At 49.3% G+C, this 20,697-nt stretch overlaps 1 protein-coding gene across 5 annotated transcripts in view; it reads left to right on the forward strand.

Moving 5' to 3' along the window:
• PARP3 (poly(ADP-ribose) polymerase family member 3) overlaps positions 1-20,697 on the forward strand; it is a 506,125-nt gene that overhangs the window by 440,452 nt on the left and 44,976 nt on the right. For all 5 annotated transcript variants that reach the window (XM_078661155.1, XM_078661159.1, XM_078661156.1 and 2 more), the window contains 3 exons: positions 15,595-15,818; positions 16,917-17,081; positions 17,355-17,441. In XM_078661155.1, coding sequence (XP_078517281.1) covers positions 15,595-15,818; positions 16,917-17,081; positions 17,355-17,441 — 476 coding nt within the window. The remainder of the gene's footprint in view (positions 1-15,594; positions 15,819-16,916; positions 17,082-17,354; positions 17,442-20,697) is intronic.

The following is a 20,697-nucleotide window of genomic DNA, read 5'->3' on the forward strand; positions in this document are numbered from 1 at the left end:
CCTCCACGCCTACCTCCACTTCTCTATTCAACCAGCCCACCACCACACCCATCCATACCACCAAAACCTTATGTTTGCGGCAGGTGGACCACATAATCTGTTAAAAGTGCTACCATTTGGGGTCACCACTGCCCCTTGAGAGTACACCAAATTGCTGGCAGTTGTACCAGCGCATCCTCACAGCAACGCTATTCATGTTTCTCCATACCTAGGTGACTAGCTGCTAAAGTGCAACAGCCAAGCCAGTGCCCCATTCACTCTCAACAAGCCATATCACTCCTCCATATGCTGATGTTCACCGTCCAGCTAATATATTTGACCATTGCCTCAACAAATACAACCGTTTTGTGAGTCATACTCTATACAGTGACACTCAAAGCTACGAGAGACTGATGAAATTTAAAAGGCTGCCCCACCCCCCTTTTCCTGACGTTGTGTCCTCTGATGGTGAGGATGATAATGAAACTATTGGGAATGATGGTGTCTTGTATTGTAGTAGTACCAAATGCTCGACTGTACATGCTTCCACTGCAAGTGTTCCTTGGGAGACAATGGTTACAAGTGGGTGATCATTGGGAGGATCTAGTGTTTGTAGAGCCTAGAGTTCAGCACAAACTGCATGGTGGAACACCAGAACTTTTTACTGGGCACTAATTTCTGGACCTCTAACTGCAATAGACCATCGACAGATTGGGATGCTCACATGCGCCAGCTAACGATCTAGGGCCAATAGTCTCTGTAGCAAAAGCATCTACACATCAGTGTATTTAAATTGATGGCAGTGCAGCTAGTGCTCAAAGTTTCACAAATAATTTACAGTAAAACGGTACTTGTTCACACTGAGAACATGACCACTGTTGGACTTGGCCCTTTTTGCAGGGTCATCCCAGAACTTTTTGCCTTCCTTGTTTTTTTTTCTGACCTGGTGTTGGTGGGTTTGGGCACTTTATCACTGCTGTCCAGTGTAAAGTGCATGGGGTCTCTATGGTAAACGTGGTAAGATTGGTCTACACCTGTTTGGCTAATTTTATTTACCTATCAGTCCCTTGTAAAGTAGTATCACATCAACCCGGGGCCAGTAAGTTAAATGCTACTGGTGGGCTCGCAGCGCTGCTTGCGCCACCCACCAAAGTAGCGTTTCAAACCTGTCTCAGGCCTCTGCCATTGCAGGGCCTGCACGCACAGTTTACTGCTGCTGTGACGTGGCACATAAAGTGGGTGCCACGTCTGTGACTCCCATTTTACTACATATCAGTCACCCCGAAGGTAGGCCCTAGCTAGCCCTATGGGTAGGGTGCGCTGTAGGTAAAAGGTAGGACATGTGCCATAACAGCGTGGCATGTCCTGGTAGTGACAAACAGCCGTTTTAGTTTCTCATTACTGTGAGGCTCCCCTCTCATAGGAATGCTTTGGGGATTCCGTGATAAGTGTTTCAGTGGTAATTCCTGATATGAGAGGAGTAGCGTATTCACGTTTGGTATGTTTGGAATAGAGGTAATAAATGCTGCGTGGTGGTGTGCGCAGTTTTAGTATCACTATTTTAGAAATGCTGTTTTTAGCAGTGGGCATTTCTGTGTTCTATGTGTCCTTGTGCCTGCCTTATGTGTATTGCATGTCTGGCTCTGGAGTGACAGGGGCTGGGGGGGTGCAGTGGCTCTAGAGGGGCTGGGTGAGTCAGCGCTAGGCTGAATAGGTCCATCTGCATTTGGAGTGCTGTGAGGAGTAGCACCGGGGCCTGATTAGGACTGTGCCTGCCTTCCACAATGCTGGCTCTGCTCCCCTGTGGTGTGTCTGGGGCCACAGCCTACACTTAAAAAGGAGGTTGTTGTGCACTGTAAATAAAATAGTAAGTGCCCCCTAGAACTGGTTTAGGCCGGGCACAAAGCCCTGTGCCAGGGGGGAACAAAGACTTGCACTGGTATAAGTAGTGGGGCTGCGACCCCATGAATGTGCTTGTGCAACTGGTGCTTACTTGGGGGCCGGCAAGCTGCCGGACTGCCAGGAGGAACCACCACGGGTAACTGACCTGCTGCCCTCCTTGGCAGCTGAAGGCTCTGCTATTCTGCCCAGGAAACACGGTGTGCTGGCCTGCCTGTACATTTCTCGAAGGAAAGCGCTGCCTGCTCCCTGCTGGTGAGAGACAGGCAGAGCGCTGCTCATTTCCCCTAATTTCCTGGCCCTGCGGAGAAGAGCGTGTTGCTGGCTCCCCTTGTGGAGGAGACGCAGGGTTGAGGGCCGAAATTAGCACTGGAGCCCGTGGCGCGGGCTCACCAGCTAAGACGGCGCATAGACTCTGTCGGCAGGAGCCTACACCGCATTTTTGGTGCCAGGGGAAGATGCGGTGACCGCAGCCCTGAAGCGAGTCGTGAGGAATCTGCCACCAAACCGACGGAGACTCCGCTCCGTAGTCCGAGGGAAGGACCGGAAGCCAGGCAGTTGCTGCCCGACTTTGGACGGAGCTTCCTCCTGCCGGGGGAGGAAGCCAGGCAGGCGTAGCCTGGCTGTGGGCGGGGCTCCTGTGAGAGAAGGGAGAGTCCTGCATGTGGCCGAAAATTGCCGTCCGGGAGGCTGCAGCGTGCACAGATGTGTGCTGCCGAAGACGAGAGGGGAGCGTCACAAGCCCCACCCCCAGGAGACAGAAAGGTTCCCACTGGCCGTGGGCAGGCCGAAGCAAGTCCGAAGGTCGCTGGTTGCAGTAAATGACTGCAGTCTCCCTCGCTCAGCCCCCAAGGAGTGGTTAGTGGGGCTGAGCTCCCTTGTTATTTCCCTGCACACAAGAAGCCCCGGTGAGTGGGGCTTGGAGGGCACCCTGTTGGTGCCTATTTTGTCTATACAGCTGCACCACCAGATCGCGGGCAGCTGCAACCTAGGGGGCATTTTGGTCTCTATGAAGACACACGGGTGAGTTGCACTGTTGCCCCCATTTTTGTACAAGCCTGTTGGGGCCAGTACTCTGCTGCATCGGCCGGCTAGTGGCTATTTCAACGGCCACATGCTTTTAGAGCCCTGACTTTGGGACAGAGGACACTACGGGGAAACCCAAGACTGGTCCCCGAGGAGCAGGCCAGTCGGCCTGGTGTTCACCTCATGTTTTGTTGGGGCGTAAGGCCCTGAGGTGACGTGTGCATTTCGTTCGTGTTACTGTGGTGCTCTAGTTAATATAGGATATGTGCCTGAGATGTTATGCATAATGTGTTTATGCGAAGTGTCTTTACCAGTAGTTACTGGTTGTGTTTATTTTTTCAGTACTTGTGTGTGCTAATAGTTATGACAGTGGCCCGATTGGCCCTGTATTGTAGATGATCCCCTGCCAGGTGGCATAGCGTGTGTGTGTATATGTGAATGTGTATATATATATATATATATATATATATATTATATATATATATATATGTATGTGTGTGATTATGCTCTGATGTGTTTTATGAATAATATAAAGGCTATTTTTATATAACCTTGTGTGGAGTTTCTTTTGTGGTGTGGCTGGTGTGTCGCTGCTGTGTGTATGTGTTGCGCAAACACTTTACACATTGCCTCTGGGATAAGGCTGACTACTCTGGCAAACTACCAAGGGGGTGAGTAGGGATTATCTTCAGTGTGTAACTCCCTTGCCCTGACTAGTGTGTTGGTTTCCGCCTGGCTTAGACACTTGCCCTAGCCAACCATAAATACCATTTCTAACAACCACCATGAACTTACTGCGAAAACAAACAGGCATGCACTCACTGGAGTTGTCCCGCTGGCTCTCAAAATCTGTCAGTGGCCTATTCATTGTTAAGTACTTCTCCTAGCCAAGCGTTTCCTAGAGGTGGACAATGACTTTACGAACCTGCGCCTCAGTGCGCATCAAAAACACATAAATGATAAATCCGATACCAGCTGATCTAAAAATGCTTCCACTGTTGGAGGACCTCTGCGGTGGACCTGTGTTTGTGATGTGAGAGAAAGCAAAATACTAGACCTTATTTTCTAGGTACCCTGAGTCCATTGGTAATGCTGTAAAGTTGAATTGGTCAGGGAGGGAAACCGCCTTTACCACGCAGCTACCTTTGCCACGCATGCCTATACCACGCCAAGTAAGTATATTTTATGGTTTGAGGTGGGTGGGGGTTTAGAGTCGTTAGGGAAATTATTTTGGGGTTTAGGAGAGGGTAGGGGTATAGGGTGGATAAGGGTATTTTTAGAGTTTAGGAGTGGGTAAGAGTGCAGGGTGGTAAGAATTACTTTAGGGTTTAGGGTGGGTAGGGTTGTAGGGTGGTGAGGGTGTTTTTGGGGTTGGGTATGGGTATGGTAAGGATACGTTTTGTGTAGGGGTAAAGTGTATTAAGGGTAATAAAAAAAGGGTGTTCCCTATCAGTAGAGAAAAAGATTACATTTAAAATTAATTTATAAAAAAGGGAGAGTTTTGGATGGTGCCCCTTCAAACAAATGTAAAATTAATTTAAAACTCTATGTGTGTGTTTTACTTCCCTTAAGTATGCTACCATGTGTGTTAAAGGAATGTGTGTTAAAATCATACATTCGCTCTGGGATATTTGCGTACGTTTTTCCCCCACTGCCACTCATTCCTTACTTGGTGAGGAAATTGAGCCTACCACCCACCTTTACAAGGCAGGCATGGTACTCCCTGCTGCTGGAAATGTCCGTACATCTCCACGAGAAGCTACATCTACACGCAGATCGTCTTATGCAGCATCAAGGTTATCCGCAGCATCCCAACCTCGGGCCACTGAATCTTTTGATTTGCCACCTGAAGTCATGAATTTGGGTATTTTCAGCTTCCAGAAGAATGTATGCAAATTCTTAAAGAAGCCCGCATGCCCATCACAAGGGCTTGCTATACAGCCAAATGGAAGGGATTTGTCCACTATTGTACCATTCTCAATAGGCAGCCCTTATATGCCTCTGTGTAGCACATTACGTGGTACTTGCTGCACCTACAAAAGTTACGCTTCCATTAGGGTGCATCTGGCTGACGTGACCGCTTATGTGCAAAATACACACCACCACTCAGTCTTCAACCTTTATGAGAGGCCTTAAGAGTGATCTTTCCTAGAATCCCCTTCTGCCTCCCCAGATGCGAGGATACAGTTTTATGTTTTGAACAGTGATTTATCTTTCTACCTACTTGTAAACCTCCACTTCAAACAAAAACAACTTGCAAAGTCTGTGCCCAGCACTCAATGGGAGTGTGCAATGCCTATGATTCTCAGCACTTCAAGCCGCAAACCGACTGTTAGAGGTAAGTAATATGTTCCTCTTATTAGTAATTCCGCTAATAAGTTTTAATAAATTGCATGTACTACGTTAAACAGCTGTATTTACAGGTACACCTATAGTATTGTATTGTAATTGCATTAACAAAGCATTCACTACCCCTGATGAGTCATTTAAGAGCTTTATGCCGGGGAGCACACTGCTCCAGAACCCGAGGGGGTAAATGTCGTTTACAACGCGGTGTTTACACCGCACGACCTTTACCACGCTGCCATTACAACGCAAGTCGTTACTACGACTTGCGCTGGTTGGCGCTGTTGGTTAAGGAATATTGTAATTTTATATTCCAACACCTTCCCTACTGTTACGTGGACTGGTGTTGGAATATAAAATTATAATAATCCTCAATCCGCGCCCTCCAACGCAAGTCGCTGTAACGACTTGCGTTGTAAAATCCGCAATGTAAAGTACCACGATCAAAACAATCGCGTTGTACTGTCATACCTCCACCCGAGGGTCATGGTTAATCCAGTGGTTATTGGTTATTGGTTATTGGGATAAGTCTGGTGCTATCAACAAAACTATTTAATACATGGACTCGAGTTTTTTTGTGATAGATTACAATACTGAAAGTGATGTGTGATCATTAATAGGAAGGTGTGTGAGTTAATGCAGATGGTTGGTGGGATTAATGGATGATCTAAAGGATATTGGGTATTGTTATGCAGGTGGTATGATTTTCAAAGAAGGAGAGGAAGTGATCTTTGAAATGAGGAGTGGGCAGTTTTTAGAAATACAATAATAGAGATTAAGGCAAACATGCCCATGGCTAAGAGTAGGCTGTGCTCAGAGAGAGGAGGCCTACATAGATACCCAGGATGGAAAGTAAGGAGAGGGTCATCCAGAAGAAAAGAGGAGATGGGACAATCAAAAAAGTTTTAAGTTGAGGGCAGCTTTTCATGCATGTTTCTTGGAATATAGAGCAGACTTTTTAATTTCAAAGTGTTTTTATTGAGTTTAAAAGCAAAGAAGACAGGCAGTGCCATGCAATAGACATACATCAGGCAAATATGGCGAGCGAGACAGACATACATGTCTTCTCTATGAAGCAATGGAAATGTAGATAAAGCATGCCCAAGTTGAGAAGCGTTGCCTGGCGGTTGGTAAATGCGCCCTATCAGAGTGATGAATGAACAAAACGATACGAAAAACGAACCCCATCCCCCAACTCCCAACGCCAGTCCCCTCCCCGACCAGTATGCCAGTTGTTCAGCCTGTAAAGGCTCTGATAGACAATCTGAAGTACCTTAAGGTGTATAGGGTCGTGATTGGTCTTGTATACGGGCCGTGAGCCGCAGGATGCGGAGGTATTTCGGACACGTGATTTCGTGGAATTCCCTGGATAGCAGTGAGCGGAGCGGTTGCCAGGTTGCCTGGAATGAGTCAACAGAGTGTGTGAGCGTGGCCTGGATCCGTTCAATGCCCAATGTGAACCATAGTTTGTGTAGCCAGCCAGTATGAGTGGGTAAGGTGGGCGATCCCCATAGTGACAGGACGTGTTGTGACGCTGCCTGCATGGCGATGCCCATCTGCTTGCCACGAGATGATCTCAGGGGGAATGTGAGCGCATTGGGCAGCCCTAGGAGTGTGTATGCTGGGAAGCGCGGGATTTCGGTGTCAAATGTTGAGTCTATATCATCTAAAACTGCCTTCCAGTACCCCTGCAAAGCGCGGCATTCCCACAGGAGATGAGTCAGGGTGCCCATTTCGCCGCAGCCCCTCCAACATAGCGCGCTTCGAAGAGGGTAACCCTGGTTGAGTCTTGCTGGGGTGAGGTGCCATTAGATGGCCAGTTTTACCGCTGATTCCCTGGCTTTAGTATTGCGAGTGGTGTGAGCAGCTCTGTAATGTATGAAGCCCCATTCTTTAGGCGAGAGTGGCCTTCCGAGTTCTGATTCCCAGCGTTTCTGTCCTGCAGTCTTAGCCGGATCGGCTTCCGGGGATAGCATCTTGTAGAGGTCTGAGATAAGGTGTTTATCCGAAACCTTCGATACCAACCAGCGAATGGCGTCATCTGCCGACCCACCAGGGCGGCATTATCCGGCTGCAGGAGCCAGTGGCGAATTTGGAAGTATTGGAACATGTGGGGCTTAGTCACTCCGTAATCTCGCGCGATATCGGCGAGTGGGAGAAACCCCTCCAGATCAAAGAGATGGCCGGCCGAACGGCAAGGCGTGTCACGCCATTGCGGGAAGGCGCGGGGATCCGTGCCCGGTGGGAATGCAGGGTTGTCGAAGAGAGGGGTGAGTGGGGAGGGGAAGGTCGTTAGACCTCTCTTGACTGCTACCATATCCCAGGTTGCCATGATAGTGCGCGTGATAGGGGAGCGAAGGAGGTATCGTGGCCTATGCTGGCGGGCAAGAAATGGGATCTTCCACAGGGACGTCCGAGCCATTGCTCTATCTTGAAAGAGCCATCTCTTTTTGGATTCGGGTCTATACCACTCCACCAAGTAGCGGAGTTGTGAGGCCTGAAAATATTGCAGGAGGTTGGGGATTCCGAGGCCTCCCTCGTCGACATTTCTATGCGCCACCCGTTTGTGTAGTCGTGCGCGTTTCTTTTCCCATACGAATTGGTGGATGTCACGTTGTAGGTCTGCAAGCACGCCCGGCGGCGGCAACACCGGGAGAGTCTGGAAGATATACAGGATCTTGGGTAGGACGGACATCTTCACTGCCGCCACGCGGCCGAGCAAGGAAAGGGGTTGTTTCGACCAACGCGTGAGGTCGGCCCGGATTTGGGAGGACAATGTTTTATAGTTAAGGGTGACCGTAGAGTCCGCGGAGGAGGTTAGAATGATCCCCAGATACGGAAGCTGAGCGGAGGATTGTAGATCACAGCCAAAGTCAGGCGGCGGGGCATTGGGATGAGCATGACAGTCCAGGGGCAATATCAAGGATTTCCCCCGGTTAATTTTGAAGCCCGACACCGCTCCAAAGCTCTCCAGCTCCGCCAGGAAAGCAGGTATTGAGCTGGACGGGTGGTCCAAAGCAGCGATGATGTCATCGGCATACAGCCCCACTACGTGGGGTTCACGGCCAAAGGATATTCCTGTGATGCGAGGGTTGTCGCGAACTTTCTGTGCTAGGGGTTCCACGTATAGGGCGAATAAAAGGGGCGAAAGAGGGCACCCTTGACGCGTGCCTCTCTGTATCTCGAAGGGGTCCGATTTAAGGCCGCCTAACCGGACCCGAGCCATGGGGCGGTGGTAGCAGCTCGCTATCCAAGCCTGGAACCGGTCGCCCAGGTGGTACCGCCGCAGGACCGCCCGCAGGTAGGTCCAATCGACGCGGTCGAATGCTTTCTCCGCGTCGATGGCCAGTAGAGCTGAGTCTGAGTCTTGAAAGTGAGTTTTGTCCACGAGGTGTAGTAACCGCTTAGTATTATCGCTGCATTGGCGGTTCGGGACAAATCCCGATTGGTCTGGTTCGAGGACGCCTGGGAGGCAAGGGCCTAGACGGGGGCCGCAAGTACCCCCGTAAACAGTTTCAGGTCCAGATTAAGTAAGGAGATGGGGCGGAACGCAGAGCAATGTGTCTGGGGTTTGCCCGGTTTGGGCAGAACCACTATATCGGCTGCCAGCATGTCTGGCGGTATGGAGCTGGGGCCCTCGAAGGAGTTGAACAGCCTCGCGAGGACTGGCGCCAGGATATGGCTGAAGGTTTTATAAAAGCCCGACGAGAAGCCATCAGGGCCTGGTGATTTAAGCGGGCGGAGGCGCGCGATGGCAGCAAGAACCTCGTCGGCGCGAATGGGAGTGTCTAGGGCTTCAGTTTTCGCTGGGCATAGTGGCGTGATGTTGGCAGATTGTAAGTAAGTGTCAATGGCCGTCGGTGACGTTTTGTCCGCGCTGTACAGAGAGGCATAAAAGGAACGGAAGGCGGAAGCTACCTGCGTGTCCTCGGCAATAGTGTTGCCGGATTCGTCCAGGAGCGTAGTGATTTTGGAGCGTTGAACTTTGGCCTTTAAGGTGCTGGCCAAGAGCCGTCCAGTACGGTTGCACCCCACATAGTACGTGTGGCGGAGACGAAGAGCGGCAAACTCCGCCCTGTCAGTGTCGAGGCTAGCCAGTTGAGCTCGGGCAGCCTTAAGTTGGCGCCAAATTCTCGGGGCGGCTGTGGACCCTTTCCAGTTCAGCCACTTTGGTGGTGAGGTCATCCCTCTTTTCTTTACGAAGCTTGGCATCAGCGGCAGCGATAGCTATCAGTTCCCCCCTCACCACAGCCTTTAAGGCCCCCAGAGGGATGAGCCCAAGACTGCAGGGGTGTCATTAGTAGCTAGGTAATCCGAAATGCATTTGTGAAGTTGGCTGACAACAGCCGGTCTCTGTAAAAGGGGCTCGTTGAGTCTCCATGAACCCGGAGTGCGCGGTGACTTGGGCACTGCGAGCGTCAGTTCCACTGCGTCGTGGTCAGAGAGGGCTGCCGGGGCAATAGACACTGTGGTAATGTGAGTAACGAGGTCCGAGGAACCCAAGAAGTGGTCTAGACGCGCATATGTGTGGTGTACATGGGAATAGGATGTGTAGCGCGCTGCGTTGGGATGCATTGTTCTCCAGAGGTCCCTATCCTGTAGCCAGGTTCTGCCCGCCTGCGAAAGTGCGCCAGTGTCACCATAACGGTGTCCAGATCTATCTTTATTCGTGTCCATGACGAGATTGAGGTCCCCCCCAATGAGCATGTGGGAGTGAGGTGACAGCAGCGCCTCTGAGAGTGCAGCGAGCAAGAAGGGTTCCTGACCCGCATTGGGAGAGTAGATGGAGCCTATCGTGAATGTGCTTGTGCCTATCAGAAAGGTGTGGGCCAAGAGGCGTCCTTTGATTTCCCCTGTTTTTGCTCCCACCCGGCCCTTGAAGCGTCGGGACACAAGAAAAGCTACCCCAGCTTTTTTGGACGGGAGAGAGAAGTATTGCTGTGGAAAGGCTCGGGAGCGAAGCCTGTGCCAGTCTTTAGCTAGGAGGTGGGTTTCTTGCAACAAGCATATGTCAGCCTCTGAGTTTTCCAGGTAGGAGATGACCGCTCTCCGTTTGATCGGGTTGTTGAGGCCCTTTACATTGAGAGACAGTATCTTGAGTGTATCAGCCATCCTGTGAGGGTATGGAAGCGATCGAGCCTATTAGCGTAGGATGCTGTAGCGTATTAAAGATTATAGGTAATACTTGAACCCTGTAGAAATCCCATGGCATACTGGTCCCCTCCCCCGTTCCCCATCCCCCCCTACCCTCAACACAGTCCCTCCCCACAACTCTCATCTCCAACCAACCCAGATGGCCACCCTAACCCCAACAGAGTGGACTTCCCCAACACCCCCAGAGTCCCCCCCCGGCAGACCCCCCTCCCAAAGCAACCCCCCCAACTAGAACAGTTCAAAGTCTCGGGCCTATTTGTGTAGGACACCGGTCCGGAGAGAGTCAATAGAAAGGGTACCATGGTTGCAGCCGAGTTGGCGGCTCCCCGGCCTTTCACCCCAGTAAAGCATAGTGTGAAGAATAGAGCACCCCCCAAGATGCTATTGTCTTACAGGTCAGGTGCTGTGTTGTCCGCCACTTCCTGCACAGCCGCCTCACGTTCCTGAGCAACTGTCGCCGGGTCTGGTTTCGGGATGGGTCTCGGGGGTCGTCTCCGACGTACCATTTGCCAGCCGTCGCCCGTGCGTCGGGACGGGTCATCCTGCGATCTATTTGGAGAAGTGTCTCTAGAGCCAGAGCCCTCCGGCATGTCAATTCCCAGCAGAGTACAAGTATCGCGGAGCGATCTGAGCTGATGAAGGGAGCCTTTCCATTTAAAGATCAGGCGGAACGGGTGACCCCAGGAATAGGGTATTCCATTGTCTCTCAGGAAGTTCGTTGCGATCCGGAAGGATTTGCGTTTCTGTAGGGTGATGGTGGAAAGGTCTTGGAAAAGAGCTACAGGTTCGCCCCGAAAGCTGATGGGTTGTGCCCTCCTGGCCTCCCGAAGGATGCGTTCTTTCAGTGGAAAATCTGGGAGGAAGGCTAGGATGTCCGGCGGAGGTGCAGGTGCTCGGCGTGTCATGCCAACTCTGTGAGCTCTGTCGATCCGAATTGCGAAATCGCGAGGTTCGCCCAGGATTTTCCGGAACAGGTCCTGCAGGTAGTCGACCAGATTGTCCTTCTCGGCTTTCAATGGGACTCCACGGACCCGTATGTTGTTCCGCCTGGAGCGGTTCTCCAGATCTTCCGAGTGCGATTGTAAGTCCACCTGCTGGTCCTGAAGTCGAAGTATCTCCTGCTGTAGCCTTTCCACCTCCATACTACGGGATTGGTCCGCTTCCTCCAATGAGGCTACACGCTCGCCCAGGCCATCCATGTCACGGCGGAGCTCCCGCTGCTCCCCAGCCAGGTCCTGCTTCAAGGTCTGAAAGTCCTCCCTCAGGGTGTTGAAGAGGGAGGCAAGGAAGGCTTTAGTGATGGGGGCGGTGTCGTCGTCCGGTGTCTGGGGGCTCGCCGGGGGCTTCGGGGACGCCGGCGTCTGAGTTTTATCCCCTTTCGGTACATTTTTGTGTAGGAGATCCACAATGTTCCGGTTCCCCTTGCGATTAGAGTGCGCCATGGCGCCCGGGCTGGTGTCAGTGGATCCGGGTGTGGGGAGCCGCAGGGGCTCTTCGGGCGTCTTCTCAGTAGCAAGGAGGCAACCGGCTGTCGAGGAGTGGTGGGCGCCCCGGGACCTTCACGGGGGCGGGATAGGAGGCGAGGTATGGCGCTCCGGCAAGAGGATGACCAGACAGCCCCAGGGTTGCCGAGCGCAGATGGCGCCTCCGTGGGGGGGGGGGGGGGAACTGCTTGGGGTGTTCCTGGCGAGCGCGGCAGCAAGGAAGTACAGGTTTTCCCGGGTAACTGGGCCGGCGCGTGCAGTGCAGTAGAGCGAGAGGAGGAGCGCAGAGCCGTCGATGTCGGGGCGTCTATGCTGGTCAGAGGATCCCGCCAGAGGGAGCCCCCGGTATGCGGCAGCAGACTTGTGAGGCAGAGAAATCAGTGCGCGCCAGATATACTCAAGCAGGCCCCAGGCAAGGGGGCAGTGCTGCAGGCCGGAGATTGGTGCCGAGGTCCTGGGCGCAGGTGAGCCCTCAAGTGTCCCAAGTGGCGCTCGTGCCCGAACCGAGCACCCTGGTCGGGCAGAACCGCCCCCGGGGGTGTGCCGGCGTATACTCCCAAGGGTGCTCAGCGGAGCGGGGTCTCTTGGAGGCTGAGTGCTGACCGTCGGGGGTCTCCGGCCTCTGGAGAGGCTCCCAGGGACTGCGACGCGTGCACGGGTCGGGGCTGACCCTCGCTGAAGCGGGGAAGGTTCGTGGCTTCTGATCCGGCGCTCTGCCCCAGGGGACGCAGGTGCGGTGTCTCGTCGGCTGGGGGGCAGGCCGTGGCGGGTCGCTCACTGGTCGTGGGGCGGGTCTCTCCCGCCGCGCCGCTGTCTGTGGGGAGGCCTGGCGGGGTCGCGGGCAGCGGGCGCCTTACTTGTGTTGCGCGGCAGCTCCGGTGGACGGGGTCCCACTCGCCTCTCGGGTAGGCCCACACCGGGGCCTAAATTAGCAGGAGGCCTTCTGGTGGTGCGTGCGGTATCCGGGAGCAAAACCACTCTGCGGTCACCGGCCGCCGGCTGCAAGGCATGCCCCACCTCGTTCTGCGGTGCGCGCCTCCGGTGGGCAGTCCGTAGTGCTGGCCGTCGCTGTGTCGTGGAGCACCAGCGAGAAGCGTCAGTCCCCCGCCGCCATTACGCCTCCCCCGCCGGCAGCTGAAGAGGCGGGTTGCAGGCGAACTCCGTCTTGGAGGGACTCGGTTGGAGGCTCTCCGTGGAGGTGAGGCGCTCAGGGGGGAGATTCGAGCAGTTTTAAGGGGGGTATCTGCTAGGAATATCGTGCTATAGGGCACAGGGCCGGGGAGCCTCACGGAGCACATCTTCTCAGGCCGCCATCTTGGCCACGCCCCAGAGCAGACTTTTTGAGATGACATGTAAACGGAGGATACAAACACACTCTTTTACATTTCCAGATCCTATCCAAGGCTTGTCAAGACGTGTGCAGTCTTAGATATTCACATTTATCAAACTGTTCATTAGCCATTTTTCTTTAACAATTCATCAATAAATGACAAAGGGCTATTTACTTTAGATGTAAGAAGAGCACTTGTGTGTTAAAAGCACAGGACCCATTTATTGATCCAGTTGCAATAAGTTTTGGTTTCTTATGCCCGAAATACTTTGGACAAAGGAGCCACATAAGAAGTAGTTACTAAATGGACTGTAGAGACCTATACATACATGTACTTTAGCTGATACGGCATTAATTACAAAACAACAAACGGTTCACGCACAGATTGTTAAACTAGAATAGGTTTACACTACAAAAGAAACCAGTTACTTGCTATTAATTTTAGTTTTGCGCAGGATTTTCCCAGAATCATCTGATTTGTGCCCCAGATGTCAGCAAGGGTAGGACGATTTTTACCACATGGTTTACATGCGTCCAGTGATCTAACCATATTGGGTCATGAGTACAAAAGAGATTGACAAAATAGGACGATGGGCAGTCCCACAGGACCCTGCAATATGTCGCCTTTGATTCATGAAGGGGACCATGGCTCTTAAATACTTATGCTGATTTATAGATTTGGCACTGATCCTGCTTAAGAGGAGAGTTGCAAGGGGGAAGAAAGTATGCTGGGCATAAGGATGTTGCAACTGGATGAAAGAGGTGTATAAGTGGTCAGTGGCCAAATTAATTTACTATGTACTCTGAGACTAGGGGGTGAGTGTGGAATCCGAGATTAGCTTGGAGTGTTTTCGGAGGGCTTTGTAGTCCAATTAGGATGACCTTCCACAGTAGGTGCTTAGAATCTCATTGTTGTATGTAAAATATGATTCATGGTGATTAAGGGATTGCGTTGGGTCCCCTTGCCACGTGTTCTTTCATTGTCGCGGCAGTAAGAAGTGTTTAAAACGTCTTGGTGCCACACTAAGAGCTACATATTGTGCTTATGTTTTTTTATTGAATGTATGTACTGATATGGCTGTAATCCATTCTGAAATATGCATCCTTGAGTGTCAGGTAGGGTGGGAGTAGTTTTTCTTATGTAACAAACTTGATTTCTTAAGTGCTGCATCATTTCCTGACTCCTCTGGGATTATTTAAGTCTGTTTATACTTTGTGTTACTAGTTGATTCTTGGACACATTTGATGATGATGTTTCACGCATTGTGTTAAAACTCAATGAAGATATATTAAAAAACGTTCGCTTTGCAGGTTAAGGCTATATTAGATTAACATGTAACCTTCCTGCCTCCCTGGTAAGTGAAGCAACTTGCAGCAAAAAAATAAATAAATCGATACCGTCTTTACACATCAACACCAAGAGGAAAGGAATCTGAAAATGCTGGATCATCTTTTTAGTATTGTGGGTTATCAGCAGACCTCACTAGGAGTCCGAGATATTCTTCCTCTGGTAAACTCCTAGAAATAAAAGATGTTTTTTAACAACCACTTGATGGCATAAGAATGCTCAGCATGCAAATCTAGCATAGTCTGAAGCCTCATAACTATTGTCACAAATGAGTAACAATTCCTTAGGTTGGATAGTGGTCAATGTCACAATCCCTGTTCTCTCACTGCTGTGTGGTGACCTTGAATTAGCAAATTTAGATCCTAAGATATCTGCAAGTTTTCCTTTCCTTGTCCTCTACCTCGAGCATGTTCTCTGTGGAATAGGTAATGGTGTTCCTTGCAGTGCTGCAGTTTTCTGTTTACTGGCATGGGGTTCAAATGGAAAGCATCATTTGAGGTTTCAGAAACAACAATGGTTGGCCAGCAATTCCGGCTTCCTCAGTCCTTTGAGAGGAAGGGTAGACCTTCCTCGTGCCTCAACTAGTGTGAGGGTCAATGAAAAAATAGGGCAGCAAGAGCAGATCATCTTCAGTTAAGAGCAGTTTGTTATGTTTGTTTCTATTCCACTTACAGAATACTGCTTTCAACATGTTATCGGAATTTATGGTCAAAGAATCAAAAGAAAGATTCGCTTGATGGCCACAAACATGGCCTGAGGCCGAAAATTGAGGTAACAAAGTCACAGAAATGCCCACAAGCTGAATTCAAGATCTAAAAATTAGAATATGCCAGGCTCCATTTCTGCCAAACTTTTTCTGCTTTCCAAATGATTGACGTTGAGTTTTTGTTCATAGAAAAATGTTTTTAATGCTGAGCTTTCCCAAGCTGTTTTTCCAACTAATGTAACTTTATACCCCACCTACTAATCATCTCAACTTGTACATTCTTATTCACTTGAGTGCTTTCTTTCCTTACTGTTCTCCTCAGATGTAAAGAAAATGCCTTTGGGTAAGTTAAGCAAACAACAGATCGCCAAGGGGTTTGAGGCCCTGGAGGAGATTGAACGGTCACTTCAGAGCAATGCATCTCAGAAGAATCTGGAGGAGCTCTCTTCACGCTTCTACACCATTGTTCCTCATAACTTTGGACGCATGAGACCCCCTATCATTAATACTGCAGAAGTCATCCAAGCAAAGAAGGACATGCTGCTTGTGAGTGTGAACTGCTGGGGTTGGGTGACCAAGGGGGCTGCTGTGAAAATGATACCCGCATCCTGGAGGGATTAGCTTCGGATAGTAAAGAGTAATATGGCACTTATTCAATGAAACCTGAACATGGGAGCAGGTTGATCCACCACCTTTAGCATACACCTGCATGCAGCTTTAGGCATAGTACTGCATATCTAGGAGAGCATACAGATCCCCTGTTGCACATGTGCACCAGACTACACACAAACAACTCACTGCAAATCTGTAGTGGGAGTTCTACTCTACTTCACAACACTTCCATGGGAATGCATAGATATTTACAGATGATGCACACCATGCCTCACTGAACAACTATGAGAGACTAGGGGGACACTACTCGCAACACATCTGCTTAGGTTCATACACTGAGGGCTTTCTTCAACCCTATATGAAACTTAAGTTCAACACTTAAATTATTGGACAGCAACCCCTTGCAGTGCACAGCCAAAGAAGGCTGAGCACATCTTTGTTTATTGTTTAACTAACCTTTCAGGTCATATCCAAGGAGTCCCATGCATAGCTGACTGAACTTCACTAGGTGCTTAACAGCTCTAAGACGCCCCCTACAAGGTTCTATTTACCCATCACTGTATATCTGATGGGCACCAGACGCGTATAACTGCATATTTACGTTTTGCTGTTGCTCTCAAGGCATGTGTACACACAATACAAGCCCCTCCTCTAGCCCCTGCAATCACTTAAAATGCAGCAACAGAGAGAGGCTACACACAACAAAATACAGACCAAGGGGCAACACATTGTTCACAGCACGTACACATTGCTAAAATGAAATATGGACATATGCCCATCTCTTCCAGCCTACTCTTCCCCACCTTACTTGTTTTTCCTCTTCAATCAATCACTCAGGGTCTTGTAAAGGGGGAGGGGTGGGGCTGCTGGTCCTTTTTGGTAGGGGATCATTTGAAGAGCCAGGTCTGAGGTCCTTCTTGAATTGGGTCAGCTACACTGATTTCCTAGTTGGAGTGGCAGGGTGTTCCAGCTCTTCACCCTTCCATGGCTTCTTTTCAGTGGCAGACAACTTTGTGATCTGTTTTCTGGTAGGTCCTGGCAGATATTGAACTTGCTCAGAGTCTCCAAGCCAATAAGGTTAAGAAGGAGGAAGAGGAGGAAATGGTGGAACAGGAAGTCCCTCATCCCTTGGATGAAGACTACATGCTTCTGAAATGCGAACTGTCCCATGTGCCGCCATCATCTGAAGAGTACAAGGTATACTAGTGGCATTAACTGTTATTCCTTCATGGCATTCTAAGCTATTGTGTGAGTACTTCAACATATGGCTGACCATTGCAATATTTCAAGATGTAAAGGGTCTGCAGCAGTAAGACACAGATTATGCACTGCATCCAAAGATATATGTCACCCAATCAGCTCGTTCTCCCTCTCTGGGTGTACTTCGCTGTATGCCTCACACGTTACAGGTGCCGTTCCACTTGTTCGGTTTCTCTTGCACAATAAATCCCCCTGTCTCTTACCTTCCAGATCATTAAAACATATGTGGATGCCACTGGCCCTACCTACAGAAATCTCCAAATTCTGAACATATGGAAGGTGAACCGTGATATGGAGGTAAGCTAGCCTGTGCCTGACAACTTTTCCAAGGCATGTTCTCACTACACACTGGTAAAAAACACTATGTGCATAACTGTCACTTCAGTTGTGGTTGTAGGCAAGACAAAGTATGCATGTTGGATGGAGATAATTATGATTCCACTTAGGATCTGTAGTACCACACCGATAAGTTCCTTCACCCATAGCTTGGAATAAGGAACTTAAACTTTGGCATCCCATATGAATCAATTTATTGTTCCTTTCTGGTATTCCTTTATCAGTCTTCAGTTTCCCAGCAGGTGTCCTCTGAAGCCGACCTGTGGTAAGTCAGGGATCTGTAAGCTACTCCAGGTCATTTGCCACTCATTTTAGGCTTATGCGCCCCTCCCTTCTATGATCTCTCTGCTTGTTTTCAGTGTGACCTGACTGTCTGAGTTGATATATCTGTCGCATTCAACTTTCCAGTAGGGTTTGTGAAAGGAAGGCCTCTTTAAGAACACCTATTAAGCATTGGGCAAGAGCTTGGGAACAACCCAGTACAGCAAGAGGAGAACTATACTGAGTTTTGTCTTAATGTACATTGCCCAAGAAATTTAAAAAGCCATGACTGAAGCCACTGTTTCATATAAAATGGTCTTGGGGGTTGAATGAAATAGTCCCTGTTAATGGTGCCACCACCAAAACCTCAATGACCAGAGTAAAACCTTGTTCCCTGGGTACCATTTTCTTGCAAACAAGCTCTGAGTTCACTTATCTGCAATACAAAAAAAGATTTTCAAAAAACTTCTCTTTAATTTCACCTGATTTACCTTGCTACCCTACTATGATTAAAATACAAAAGGCTCTGGGCATTCAGATTAGAGACTGCTGCAGCTTTCCATTGTGTAACCAGTCTAACATAGAGAATTCATCATTCTCCATCACTGTATCTTTCATAGGTCCACATGCTTTAATTATTCCTGGTCGCCTGGCTTGGAATCCCTGGTTAACAGCAATAACATATCCCCTGGCAAACCAGTGCTGTTTGTTCAGTAGTGCACACCTCTCATTCATTTGAAACTGCTCAAACGTCAGCAAACGGGTGAATGACCTGAGTGCTCCTCTACCTTAAGAGGAAACCATAGCTTGGATTTCCATCAGTGTGAGTTGTGAGGAAGACCTGGGAAAGCTGTCCTCTATCTCTTTCTCGGAGTGTTTTATATAAAAAAACTTGTTTTTGTTTTGGCCTCCCCTGGGCACATCTTAAGCTAAACCTTACTGTTGAATGTTTCTGGTTTCCTCTTCCCCCAGCGGAAATATTTTGCCTCACCATTGCAAGCACTCCTGTGAAGGAAAATGTCTCTTCACAGCCTGTTCCAGATATTTAGCAACAATCCACAGTATCCGCGCCTTTACTGCCTGTATCCTAATCAAAGGCTTTGCACTGTAATGTTTCCGATAATGTTTCATGTTAGTCTCTGCCTTATAGTGAAAGCAGGCTGGCTTTATTTCTTCAGGATGGCGAGGAACAGGTGATGCCCCCTCTTCAAGGGATGATTCCATTCAAAGTTTCCCTTTGGTTCCTTATACAATGTAGGCACAAAAAGGAAAATATTGCTCCTCACACCTGCCTATTTCCTCACTAGTGGTGGCCCTTCTGTCACCTTCAGCTGAAGCAGTCTTTGAAAGTGTGTCATCTTCCTTGGCAATGATGCCTTTGTCACCTGTCTAACAACTTATTTCATCTGCATCTTCTTCATCAGTGTTTTGACCTGATAACACGTGGCTGCTGATTCCTAGTAGTCAGCTGTACAAGTGATGGCATTGTTAACAACCTTCTCATTGGCAGCCTCACACCTGACAGAATCTCTAGAGTGGAGAGTCCCTTTGACACAGCTTGTTGTGTAGTACCTACTAATCCTTCGGATCTGCACGTTTCTTGGACAACACATACTTTGGCTAAGGTGCCTAGACTGATTCTGGGCACCCCCGCAGGATATGTTGGCCTAGAGACCAGCTAGCTCACAGTGCCACCATGAGACCCCCTACCCTTACCAGGGAGCGAATAGTTTCTGGCAACCACTGAACATGACAATCCTGACCTCCTTGGGAATCGTGGAAACCGATCCGAACCTTTTACTCAGTCACTCGTGCTTCTTGTGCTCAGAGAAATATACAGAGAATATACAGTGGGCCGTTTTCAATATATTTCTTGAATCAACATTATTATTGTATAGAATACATGTGCTACGATAATCAGTCGACCGAAGCAGATGAAAGTGATTACAAGCACCAAAAGAGTAAACGGTAGATACAGTTCTACCATGGTTCTAAAACTGTGTATATATGCAGGCATATGATACAAGGCAGTAATCAGACGTACTACTACTATACAAACCCTACTCTGCATGTACCTAGAGTGTGTGTAGGTGTAAAGCCCAAAATCCCCCCCAAGAGACTACCCAACCCCATTACCTGATGGGAGCGAATGGAGGACCCCGTTTCGGTCACGAACTGGACACTCCTCTCGGAGATGTCAAACCACTGCGTGGTGATGTCTCAGCGTGCAGGGGCCCATCGTGTCAGCTGAAGTGCCTCCTGTGCTAATTTCATTTCAAGTCCATAGGTGAAGATAGAACGACATTTGTACATAGTGCGTCAAAAGGCCTTGTACATGGTGTTCGAGGCTTCGTGATATTGTTATGCAAAACTAGCTGTGTAAATAAAGTATTTTCAGAGAAACAAATCCAACCTTGTCGTGCACGCAAATATGTGCAAAAGGTCACTACAGGAATGTTATAGTGCAAAATTAGGACAGTGTAGGCAAATTGTGTGGCTCCGTTACCTGGGCCTAACACAAAAATCTCACCACATCGACAGTGGCGACGAGTGGCCTCATCAGCGACTCCCTCCTTATGTATCGCTCCTTTAATTGTTAAGCATCTGTTTGGTTTGTCAGCAGTTCGATCAGCAGTGATTCAGCCAGTGGCCCCATTGATGTGCCACTCGTCAACACCATCGATGGTGGTCAATCCGCAATTTCTTTGGCCACCAGCCTCATTTCACTAAAAGCTGCAAGTCCAAATTGTCTTTACTGAAAAAAAGTGGGGACAGTAATCATGTTTAGCCTTTGGAAACTGCTTATATCCCCATTCATGTCATTGAGTAATATATCCCGGACATTATACCATCTGAGGAGAAGGATGGACAGGCAGTGAATAATCATCCTCGACTATGATGTTACAACCTGGGATCATACTTCTAGGCATCACTACTCTAATGACTATCCTGCAAA

Source organism: Lissotriton helveticus, chromosome 9 (genome assembly GCF_964261635.1).
Source record: "Lissotriton helveticus chromosome 9, aLisHel1.1, whole genome shotgun sequence".
Taxonomy (NCBI): Eukaryota; Metazoa; Chordata; class Amphibia; order Caudata; family Salamandridae; genus Lissotriton; species Lissotriton helveticus.